The sequence below is a fragment of the Equus asinus genome, chromosome 20 (assembly GCF_041296235.1).
Source record: "Equus asinus isolate D_3611 breed Donkey chromosome 20, EquAss-T2T_v2, whole genome shotgun sequence".
Taxonomy (NCBI): Eukaryota; Metazoa; Chordata; class Mammalia; order Perissodactyla; family Equidae; genus Equus; species Equus asinus.
In genome coordinates, this window is record NC_091809.1 from 18,744,627 (window position 1) to 18,757,754 (window position 13,128).

The window sequence follows — 13,128 nt, forward strand, 5'->3', positions numbered from 1 at the left end:
CACGCCACTGGCCATCTCAAACAGCCACACAAGGGATCTGCCCCATCATCCAATGTCTGAAATGATTGTGTGCTGTTGTCCCTGGGGGCAGCACACGCCATCTGTGCTCCTGAGAGAGCTGACGATGGTGATGTGCTGCAAGGAGCAGCAGTGGAAGCCTACAGAAACTGTGAGACCCTGAGGATAGCAACCAGCCACACTGGGGGCCTGATTCACTTAGCATTAGTTTTAAGGTATTACACCTTGAAGCCAGCTGTGCTGGGGCTTGTCCCACTCAATAAAGTGACCATTTAAGTCACACATGGCTGAGCTTTACAACGAGCCAGCCTGGGGGTCAGCATAGACTAACCATGCACCTGCAGCAAGAGCAAACCTGTCACAACAGAAGGGAACACACAGCCCACACAGGGGACACCCCTGGAGAATTTGGAACAGGTGATAAGAAGGAAGGACATTTCTGGGTCCCTTAAGGCATCTCTTTCATAACGTCACATTTCAAACATCAGGAGATGTAGCTGACCTACTTAATACGTAGATATAAGCACAGAGAAGTCGGCAAAATGAGGAGACAAAGGAATATGCTTCAAATAAGGGAAGAGGAGAAATCCTCAGAAAAATAACTAAATGAAACACAGATACACAACCTACCTGATAAAGAGTACAAACTAATAGGATACTCATTGATCTTGGGAGAAGAATACATGTGAACAGTGAGACCTTCAACAAAGAATTGGAAAACAAAGAAAAGAACCAATCAGAACTGAAGAATACAATAGTGGAAATGAAAAATTAACTAGAGCAAATCAACAGCAAAGTAGATGACACAAAGAACAGATCAGTGATCTGGATGACAGAGTACGGGAAATCACCCAAGCTGAACAGAAAAAAGAAAAAAAATTGAAATAATGAGGACAGTCTGAGGGACCTCTGGGACAACATGAAGTGTACAAACATCTTTATTATAGGTGTCCCAGAAAGAGAAGAGACAAATAGGCAGAAAGATATTTGAGGAAATAATAGCTGAAAACTTCCCTAAACTGAAGAAGGAAATGGGCATTCAGGTAAAGAAACCACAGACAGCAACAAATAAGATGAATCCAAAGATGCCCACACCAAGACATAAGTCAAATGTCAAGAATTAAAGATAAAGAGAGAATCTTAAAAGCTGCAAGAGAAAGACAAGTTACATACAAAGGAAACCCCATAAGGCTATCAGCTGACTTCTCAGCAGAAACTTTGCGAGACAGAAGGGAGTGATATGATATATTCAAAGTGCTGAGAGGAAAAGAAAGAAAAAACAGCCAAGAATACTCTAACTGGCAAGGTTATCATTCAGAATGGATGTTTTCCAAACAAGCAAAAACTATAGGAGTTTATCGCCACTGAGCTGACCTTACAAGAATTGTTAAAGGGATTTATTTAAGTGGGAAAAGAAAAGAACACAAATAGGAATAAGAAAATTATCTAAGAAAAAAAATCACTGGTAAAGGCAAATATACAGAAAGGCAGTGGATCGACAACCTATAAAGGTAGTATTGAAGATCAAAAGAAAAAATACTAAAAGTATCTATCTCCATGATAAGAGGTTAAGTGATATACAGACAAAAAAGAGATTTTTAAACATGATTTCAAAAATATAAAATGTGGGGGCAGGGGAGTAAAAGGGTAACACTCTTAGTAATAGTTCAAACTTAGATAATGAACTTAATATAGATTACTATTTACATAGGTTATTATATATGAACCTCATGGTAATCACAAATAAGAAACCTACAATACACACACAAAAAGTGAAGAGAAAGAAACCCAAACAAATACCAAAAACATCAAATCAGAAGCGAAGAGAGCAAGAGAAGAAAAGAACAAAGAAGAACCACTAAAACATCCAGAATAAAAAGGAACAAAATGGCAATAAATGCATACTTATCAATAGCTACTTTAAATGTCAATGGACTAAATGTTCTAATCAAAAGGCACAGGGTGGCTGAATGGGTAAGAAAGCAGGACCCATATATATACTGCACACAAGACACATAATTAAGACCTAACAAAACTCGCAAACTGGAAGTGAAGGGATGGAAAAAGATACTCCATGCAAATGGAAATGAAAAGAAAGCTGGAGCACCTTTGCTTCTATCAGACAAAATAAACTTTAAAATTAATCTGAAACAATAGACAAAGAACGATACTACATAATGATCAAGGGAACAATCCAACAAGAGGACACAACACTTGTAACATCTATGCACTCAACATAGGAGCACCTAAATATATAATGTAATTATTAACAGACATGAAAGGAGAAACTCACAGTGGCACAGTAATAGTAGGAAACTTTAACACTCTACTCACATCATTGGAAAGATCATCTTAGCAGAAGATCAATAAAGAAACATTGGCCTTAAATGATACATTAGACCAGATGTACTTAGTATATGAACACAGAACATTCCATCCCCAAACTGCAGAATACACATTCTTTTTGAATGTACATGGAGTGTTCTCCAAAATAGATCATATATTAGGCCACAAAGCAAGTCTCAACAAATTTAAGGAGATTAATATAATACAAACCATCTCTTCTGAGCACATAGGTATAAATTAGAAATCAACTACAAGAAGAAAACTGGAAAAGTCAGAAATTTGCAGAGATTAAACAAAATGCTACCAAACAACTACTGAGTCAAGGAAGAAATAAGAAAATCTGTACATAAAAGAAAATGAAAATGTGACATGCCAAATTTTATAGGATACAGTAAAAGCGGTACTAAGAGGGAAGTTTATAGCAATATAGGCTTATCTCAACAAATAAGAAAAATCTCAACTAAAGAAGCTAATGGTGCACCTAAAAGAACTAGAAAAAGAAGAACAAATAAAGCCCAAAATCAGTAGAAGAAAGGAAGTAATAAAAATCAGACCAGAAATAAATGAAAGACTAGAAAAAAAGGGATACATCAATGAAAGTAAGAGCTAGTTCTATGAAAGATAAAAAAAAATTGACAAACTTTAGCTAGACTCACCAAGAAAAAGGAGAGAATGCTCAAATAATAAAATCAGAAATGAAAGAGGAGAATTAATAACAGAAACTTCAGAAATAGAAAAAATTATAAGAGAATACTATTAAAAGCTATACACCAACAAATTGGATATCTAGAAGAAATGGATAAGTTCTTAGAATCATACAAACTTCCAAAACTGAATCAAGAAGAAATAAAGAATTTGAAGAGGCCAAGCACCAGTAAGGAAATCAAAACAGTAATCAAGAACCTCCCAAAAAATAAAACTCCAGGACCCTATGGCTTCCCTGGTGAATTCCACCAAACATTCAAAGAAGGCTTAAAACCTATCCTTCTCAAGGTCTTCCAAAACTTGAAGAGGAGGGGAAGCTTCCTAACCCATTCCACAAGGCCAACATTACCCAGCTACCAAAATTAGACAAGGGCAACAAGGAAAGAAAATTCCAGGATAACATTACTGATGAACATCAATGCAAAAATCCTCCACAAAATACTAGCAAATCAAATGCAACCATACAGGAAAAATCACACACCATGATCAAATGCGATATGTTTCAGTGATGCAGCAATGGTTCAACATCTTCAGATCAATGAAGGTGATAAACCACATTAACAAAAAAATCACACGGTCATCTCAATAGATGCAGAGAAAGCATTTGACAAGATACAGCATCCATTTACAATAAACACTCAATAAAATGATCATAGAAGGAAAGCACCTCAACATAATAAAGGCCATATATGACAAACCCACAGCTAATATCATACTCAACAGAGAAAACCTGAAAGCTACTGCTTAAAAACAGGAACAAGACAAGGATGCCCACTTTCACCACTATTACTTAACATAGTATTGGAAGTCCTAGTCAGAACAATCAGGCAAAAAAAGAAAAAATCAGATGCAAATTGGAAAGGAAGAAATAAAACTGTGATTATTTGCAGATGGCACTATTTTATATATAGAAAATCCTAAAGAATCCACCAAAAAAACTATTAGAAATAATAAATGAGTAGAATAAAGTTGCAGGATACAAAATCAACATACAAACATCAGCTGCATTTCTATACACTTACAACAAAGTATCAGAAGGAGAAATTAAGAATACAATCCCATTTACAATTGCAACAAAAAGAAGTAAATACCTAGGAATAAACTTAACCAAAGAGGTGAAATAATTGTACACCGAAAACTATGAAACTTTGTTGAAAGAAAATGAAGACACAAATAAATGGAAAGACATTCCATGCTCATGAATTGGAAGAATTAACATAGTTAAAATGTCTATACTTCCTAAAGAAATCTATCGATTCACTGCAATCCATGTCAAAGTTCCAATGACATTTTTCATTGAAATAGAGCAAAGAATCCTAAAATTTATATGGGACAACAAAGAACCCAAATAGCCAAAGCAATCCTGAGAAAAAAGAACAAAGCTGGAGATATTATGCTCCCTGATTTCAAAATATACTACAAAGCTATAGTAATCAAAACAGTATGGTACTGGCACCAAAACAGACAGACAGATCAATGGAACACAGTCAAGAGCCCAGAAATAAACCCACATTCTATGGACAGGTAATTTTCGACAAGGGAGCCAAGAACATACAATGGAGGAAAGAAAGCCTCTTCCATGAATTTTGCTGGGAAAATTAGACAGCCACATGCAAAAGAATAAAAGTAGACCATTATCTTACACCATACACAAAAAATTAACTCAAAATGGATTACAGACTTGAATGTAAGACCTGAAATCATAAAACTCCTAGAAGAAAACATAGGCAGTACACTCCTTGACATTAAGTCTTAGCAGCGTATTTTCAAATGCCATGTCTGACCAGACAAGGGAAACAAAAGAAAAAAGTAAACAAATGGGACTACATCAAACTAAAAAGCTCCTGCGCAGCAAAGGAAACCATTAACAAGAATAAAAGACAACCTAATAATTGGGAGAAGATATTTGCAAACCATATATCTGATAATGGGTTAACATTCAAAATGTGTACAGAACTTGTGTATCTCAACAACAAAAAACCAAACAATTCAATTAAGAAATGGGCAAAGGATCTGAATGGACATCTTTCCAAAGAATATATACAGGTGGCCAACAGACAGATGAACCGATGTTCAACATCACTAATTAGGGAAATGCAAATCAAAACTACAATGAGATATCACCTCACGCCAATCAGAATGACTATAATTAACAAGACAAAAAATAACAAGCACTAGAGAGAATGTGTAGAAAACGGAACTCTCATATGCTGCTGGTGGGAATGTAAATTGGTGCAGCCACTATGGAAAATGGTATGGAGATTCCACAAAAAAATAAGAATAGGGCTACCATATGATCCAGCTATTCCACTGCTGGGTATTTATCCACAGAACATGCGAAAAACTAATGCATAAAGACATATGCACTCCTACCTTCATCACAACATTATTCACAATAATAAAGACTTGGAAACAACCTAAGTGCCCATCAAGGGATCAATCGCCAAAGAAGTTGTGGTATATGTAGGCAATGGAATACTACTCAGCTATAAAAAAGATGCAATCTTGCCATTGGTGACAACATGGATGGACCTTAAGGGTATTCTGCTAAGTGAAATAAGTCAGACAGAGAAAGCCAAATACCATATGATCTCACTCATAAATAGAAGATAAAAACAACAACAACAAACGACATATAGATACAGAGATTGGGTTGGTGGTTACCACATTGGAAAGGGGGAGAGATGAGGGCAAAAGGGGTAACTGGGCACATGTGTTTGGTGATGGACGGTAATTAGTCTTTGGATGTTGAACTTGATGTAGTCTACACAGAAATCAAAATATAATGATGTACACCTGAAATTTATATAATGTTATAAATCAATGTTACCTCAATTTAAAACAATGAAAAAAGCATTATTTATTACTTAATTTATTTTCTAAACTATCATTTGTCTTGATTTTGTTCAGGGTGATTTTTTTTACCTTGCAGATTTTTTTTTTCATACTTACGTGAAGTCAATTGTTTTAATCATTTCTTTTCTGTCATCTGAGCTTCGCATCCTACTGTGAAGGGGGCTACCTTTGATATGATGGGAGGTGAGAAGGAGCATTCTGAGTAGAGGGACTAGCAGGTGCAAAGGTCCTGAGGTAAGAAGGAGGCTAGGAATGTATATTAGTCAGGGTTCTCCAGAGAAACAGAACCTATAGGACATATATGTAGAGAGAAAGAGAGATTTATTTTAAGGAATTGGCTCACACAATTGAGGAGCCTGACAAGCCCAAAATCTGCAGGGTGGTCCCACAGCTGGAGACTCAGGAAGAGTTACAGTTCGAGTCTGAAGGCAGCCTGCTGGCAGAATTCCTCCTTCCTTGAGAGAGGTCAGTCTGTGGTCTCTTAGGGCCTTCGATTGATTAGATGAGGCCCACCCATGATGTGGGGTGTTATCTGTTTTCCTCAAAGCTTACAGAGTTAAACATTAGTCTTATCTAAAAGATACCTTCACAGTAACATCTAGACTAGTGTTTGACAAGCATCTGGGCGCCACGGCCCCATAGTTGACACACAAAATGAATCATCACAAGTCCACCCGTTGTCACCTTGGCATACATATATGTTAAAACATACTTAATTTGCAAATAAAGGCAATAACAAGACAATATTTCCACCTAATGTGATACAGCTATCCTACATGCAACTGAGAATGCACTAACCTTTTTCCTGGAAGAGGAGATAAAGTCCTTGAGTGATGTTTACAGTTCTTCACATTTTATAAGTTAAATTCTAAGACCTATTGTCAATACCTCTTATGTAGCAAGATATGAGTATAAGACAGGGAAGAAAACTAAGATATTTGCTTACTCTATATACATACATGCATATATGTATGTATATGTATGTACTGTGTATGCATGCACACAAAGGTATTCATAATGAAACAAGGAAGAAATACTCATGATAATCACAGTCCTCACTTCTGTAACTGGTCACGTGGTCATAGCTGGTAATTACAACTACCTTCCAAACCACACTTGGCACCAAAATCTCTCCCTGTGTGCTAGGGCTGCCACAACAAAATACCACAGACTGAGTGGCTTAAACAACTGACAAGTATTTTCTTACAATTCTAGAGGCTAGTTGTCCATGATCAAGGTGTTGGCAGGGTTGGTTTCTTCCGAGGCCTCTCTTCTTGGCTTGGAGACGGCTGTGTTCTCATTGTGTCCTCACACAGTCTTCCCTCTGTCTGTGTTGTCTCTGTCATAACGTGCCCCTTTTATAAGGAAATCAGTCATACTGGATTAAGGCCCACCCTAATGACTTCATCTTAACTTAATCACATCTGTCAAGACTCGATTTCCAGATACAGTCACATTCTGAGGTCCTGGGGGTTAGGACTCCAACACATGAATTTTGGAGGGAGCCAATGTAGCCTGTAAAACACATGTGAGGACCAGAAATGTGAGTTGTATGGCTGGGGTGAAGAGGGTGGGCAGGAAAGCCAAGGAGAAGTCTGGAGAGATTGGCAGAGGATTCAGGGCTGTGGTAAGAATTTGGGTTTTCTTTTACACACAATGGAAAGCCACTAGAGTGTTCTAAACTATGTTTTGCAAAAATCCTCTGCAAGAGTCTTCTGGAGTGTAAGATGGGGTGACTGAGACACCAAGGAAGAGCTTCCACAATCTTCCAGGTGAGCAATGAAGGGGCCTGGGCTGGGGTAGGAAGGATGGAGCGAGCTGGATGGGTTTTGGAGGCATTAGAAGGAAAGGACTTGTGGGTCATTGTGTGAAACAGATACCGGCCACTTGGAAGTCAATGGAAGAAAGGTTTCTAGAAAAGGGACTGACCAACCCACATTCTCCATCAGAGCTTTCAAGGAGGGTCTGGTAGGCAGAGACCCAATTGCTACTCACTGCGATTTCCTTAGACTTCAGCACAGTGTCAGGCACATAGTGGTTGGTCAATGAATGTTTGTGGAATGAATGAATGAATGACTTAAAACCAGAAGTGGAAGAAATTGGGCGCGGTGGGCTTACGAGATAGTAGACTCCGGGGGTGTGTTCGGAAATGACTGGGGGTATCAGGGTCTCTGCTGCTCTCAGTGCTCCACGTCGGGGGTGGCTGGCAGAGAGTGTAGACAGAAGTTTACCTACGACTCCTGGGAGGAGGTGACATTTCTAATAACAGACTGGAGGTAGTGAACTCCCCACCCCTGAGAGTGTGCAAATTGGAGGGGTGCATTTTTGGAGGGTTGTAGAGGAAATTTCTGTCCCAGGGAAGGTTTGGAGATGGGGAGGTTTAGCCTGGTCTAAGGTGAAAGCCCTTTGGGTTTCCCAGCAACCCAAGATTGGTAGGGATTTCTGCATCCTCCTCACTTCCTGTGGCATCTGAGACTCACCCTATCCCACATCCCTTCTCTGTGTGTGTGTGACTGGCAGTGCCCTGACACTGCAGTGTAGGGTGGGCCTCACTTGAGGTCTGGGACACAGTCACTACGGTTTTAAATTCCAGGCCACCATCAGCACCTCGGTCTTGGAGTTGCTGCCCCCTAGTGGGAAAAATAAGGAGTTCCCCTTCACCACTTGGTAATCTCTTGAGGGGGTCTTGCTGATTCTACAAGTTGGGTAAGTGAGGGTGGTGAAGCAAAGGGGATCCAACCTGCATGTTTGTGATCTGGGGATCTTGGCCTGTCTGAAGGGCTGTCCCATCAGCTGAGGACCACTGGCTGGTCCAGGATGAGGCGGGAGCCACTGCCCAATCCCCAGGACACAGTGGGACAGGGTGGGTGGGGGTAGCCAAGGCCTTCACCCACCCTCATTGTCTGATGGCAGATGAAGGGATCGGTGCAGTGGGCTCAATGCTCTGCAAATAAGTGAGTTTCCATTCTGGAAAATTCCTGCATAAGAATGATGCTGACAGGTGACTCAGAGACACACAGAAAGACTCAGGGAGAGGTAGAGATGGAGAAAGCCTGTGAGAGATACTTAATAAACATTGACTGATTGAAGGAATGAATGATTCCTGGACCGAAAGAGGAGAGGACCCAGCGTTCACACGGATAAGCTCTGGCAGCTTGTGCTTATTTTGTTGATAAGCTGGGAGGACATGTCCTGGGAGGATGGCTGGGGGTCTTGATGTTCATTGGGCTGGATGACAGCATGAATGCAGAGGTCCTGCCTCCATCAAGGACCCAGGGTAGGTGAGGATGATGACAGCGGGAGGAGAGGGGACCCAGGGTGCCCTGTGGGGAGGAGAACAAACTTCCCTGTGGTGAGAGGCTGGGCTCCCATTCCAGGCCCCTGCAGGGACAGGGTGGGGCAGGAGACACCTCATAGGGCATCCTCAGGGCAGGTCCCAGGGCGAGCCCTGGGGTAGCGTTGCAGGAATAGGCTGAGAGAGGTCTGGGGAGATGGAATGGGCTACTAGCATAATAGAGGGATATTTGATGGACAGCCCAAGAAGTTGGCCTCTGGGGACCTTTGTGGTGGGTTGCAGGAGAGACCCAGTGTTCAGGTGAAGCCCCCACCTAGGATGTCTTCCCCAGGGTCACCATGTGCTGGGCAGCCCTTGGGAACGTCATTGCTCATTGGTGTCTCAACTAATGGGATGGGGCCTGGGGGTGAGTTGCTGGGAGTCCGAAAACTAAAGTAGAGCGTCCTGGGGTTCATCATGGGGGGACACCCGGAGAGCGTCTTTGGGGAAGGGAGTTGGGGGATCAGAACATAGAGGAGGGACCTAGGGAATCAATGGGGTCATCATAGGATCATCCTTGGGCCCAGAGCCTTCCTAGGAGGACTCCAGGACCTGAGGAATGGAGTCAGGAGGTACACTGTGAGAGAGACCATGCAGGAGTATTTCTGGGGGGATGCAGAGCAAGGGGGTGAGCTGAGAGTAGTGGGGGCCATCATGGGGTTTGGGGCTTCAGAACCTATTGTTTTTTGGGGGTACAGATGCGGGATGGGTTGTGGGAGCACCTGGATGGAAGGAAGGAGTCCGGGGGAGAAATTATGTGGGGACAATAGAGTTTGGGGGAGGGGAGGAACTTGGGGCATGGGCTTTGGACACTACGGGGTCCTTTAGCAGGCCACCATTGGGCGGACACTTGAGGGTCAGAACTTGGATCTTTGTGGTGGATGTTGGAGTTGGGCACTTGTGGGGAGGATTCTGGAGTGCTCAGCACATCAGGGTTCAGGAGAACTTTGGATAATCAGATGAGGGAAAATCAATGAAGGGGTGGATTTTGGGGGCTCAGAACCAGGGATGTCTTGGTAAGTAGATCTTGGGGGTGTGTTTGGGGGGATTAGATGTTTGGGGCAGATTATAAGAGTGAACTTAGGTGTTGGAACACTCATGGAAAGATTCTCAGGGGTAGGGGGTGGTTGGAGTGCCCGGTGCAGTTTCTTTGGAGAGGGATGAGTTATGGGGGTTGGTTGAGGGTCCTTGAGGGATATAGCAAGGGGGTGAATTGGGGGGTTTAGAGCCCAGGGGATGGGGGGGGCTGTATCAAGAGCAATAGATCAGGGAAGTAGGCTGAGAGGTCAGAATCTGGGGATGTCTTGGGGGTGGGCATGGGTGAAGCCCCACTCTGAGAGTGCCCTGGGGGACACACATCATGGGAGATGGTTTGACAGGGTGAGGACGTGGTGGTGTGTTGGGCCTTGATGATGGAGGAGGTGGGTTTAGAGAATCAGAACTGGGGTGTCTCTGGGGACGGATCACAGGAGGTGAGTTAGGGCAGAACCAGGGATGCCCTGGGAGGCAAATCTCCTTGGGGTGGGTCTGTGGGGTCAGAGTAAGGTGAGTCTGGGTGGGTCCAGGAGTGGACTACTCCAGCGCTGAGGGAAGGCAGGACAGAACCGGCTGGGTACCGCAAGCTTTACTGCCCACAACACTGCCCCAATCGCTACTCAGCATCAGTAGCATTTGCGGTACACGATGTGGGGCCCCTGCTCCTCGTACTCCTCCCGCAGGACCCAGCAGGACTGGAAGGCACGCAATGAGGCCAGGATGGAGCCCCCGATCCACACCGAGAAGTTCCTGCTGGGCTGGGCCTTCACCACCACGTGGGCCTCACGGGGCAGACTGTGCAACAGCTCAGCGCGGAAGCGGCCCTCGAACCCCTGGAAGAGTGAGGAGCCCCCGCAGAGCAGCACGTTCTGGGCCACATCCGCCTGCACCTCCAGGGGCACCTTGAGAAGACTCTGTGTGGTCATGGTAGGGACCCCCACAGGCAACAGCCCTGGGATCGCGGGGGGGCTGAACAGCAGCTCCGGGCACTGGAATAGCTCTTTGCCCAGTGTTACCGTCCGCCCATCGGGCAGCTTCAGGGTCTGCTGGTATTCCTGCTCTGGCCGGGCCTGCTCCTTGAGCAAGTCGGCAGCCACGTAGCAGTAGCGATGCTTAATGTTCTCCACCGTGTCCCGGTCCTGCTGCCCGAGCGGCAAGCCGGAGCCCAGCAGCATCTCCGCCAGGAAGGCGGTCAGGTGGGTTCCCGCCAGGTCCAGGCGCTGTGCGGCGTGGGGCAGGTTGTACCCCTGGAAGACGGGTACTGTGTAGGTGACCCCGTGGCCCGTGTCCACCACCAGCCCACTGACCTGTCCGTGTGCATAGACGGACAGCACCGACTGGGAAGCCACGTACATGGCGGGGGAGCGCAGAGACTCGAAGACCACCTCGACCAGCTTCTCACGGTTGGTGCTGGGGCTGAAGGGCGGGTCGGAGAACAGCAGCGGGTGGTCCTGGGTGGCCACGCGGAGGTCGTGCTCAAGTACGTGGCGCCAGATGAGCTCAGCCGCGTTCCAGTCCACCAAGATGCCGTTCCGAACGGGCTGCACCAGCGTCAGCTCCGGGCGCATGCGGGCGGCCTCGCCGATGAACGTCTCCAGCACTTGCTGCCCGGTGGTGGCCAGCTTCTGGGGCTGGCAGCCCACGATGGTGGCCACGGTGTAGATGGGCCGAGTCTGCCCTGCGAAACCCATCTTACAGGTGCCTGTGCCCATGTCGATGACCACTGCTCCAGTCTTTGGTGGCAACTTGTCTCCCACCATGTTGGGGGGGTCCTGCTGCAGGTTCTTGCTCCCTGGGATTGAGCCAGGGTTCAGGCCAGGCCTGGGGGCCTCTGGAGAAGACTGGGGCTCCAAGGGGTTGGAGTGATTTGCATCCATGGCTGCAAGTGGCTGGGTGGGTGGCTTGGCAAGGCTGACTACTTTCCTCTGGGGTGCAGCATTGTGGGGAGAAAAGGTGAGACTGGGCCAGTGGCCGGCACAGGCAGAGAGGGAGAGGGGGCCGGCCAGTGACCTATGACATCACTTTTCCCCGCTGCCCCCTTTAGAAGACATCACAATGCAGGGATAGAGGTGGGGCCCCTCCCTGTCCACAAAGCCCCCAGGATACTCATCTATTCTTGATTTTCCCCAAAGCGCCTAATTTTGAGAAGGAGGAGGATGGAGTGTTCCTGAGCAGAGACCTCTGCCCCAGCTGCCTGGTCCAGAGCCCAGTAAGACCCAGGAACCCTTGCCTTGAAGTTATTTACAGTGTGGTATGGGAGAGCTGGCCACAGGCCTCCTTAGAATGTTAAAATATTAATCCTTAGAATATTCATCAGAAGGTCATCAGTTAGTGCAGCTTTAGAAATGTACTAAATAACAGCATCTTATCCATCATTTTCAAACTTGGTTTTCGATTCTACTTTTTAATTCTAGAAAGGCTGAAATATACATGAGGAAGTGAAGTCACCCATAATCTCACCTCTTAAAATTTACATAAAGCAAAGAAGAAAGGACTCTGCCTCTGACCTTCTGATGACCCCGCTCAGAGGAGACCTGATTGATGCTGTGGTGCACAGCCTTTGTGCTTTCAAATGCTTTTGCCTAAAGAACAAGAATAAGCATTTTGGCTGGAAGGGTTTCTGCCTCATGTTTATGAAAAGAGGCATAGTGATGATGTCATCAGAATTTTCTTCTTTATCTTTTAGAGGGTTTGTTGAAATAACACTTTTTAAAAAAAATTAATGGGAAGTTTAATCATGGTCAAATAAACATAACATAAAATTTACCATCTTGGCCATTTTTAAGTGTACAGTCCAGTGGCCTTGGTACGTTCACATTGCTGTGCACCCAATC

At 44.5% G+C, this 13,128-nt stretch overlaps 1 protein-coding gene across 1 annotated transcript; it reads right to left on the reverse strand.

Moving 5' to 3' along the window:
- Positions 1-10,920: 10,920 nt before the first annotated feature.
- On the reverse strand, positions 10,921-12,171 carry LOC139041088 (actin-like protein 9). The gene has a single exon (XM_070490237.1). The coding sequence runs from the start codon at positions 12,169-12,171 to the stop codon at positions 10,921-10,923; it is 1,251 nt and encodes a 416-aa protein (XP_070346338.1).
- Between the last annotated feature and the right edge of the window lie 957 nt (positions 12,172-13,128).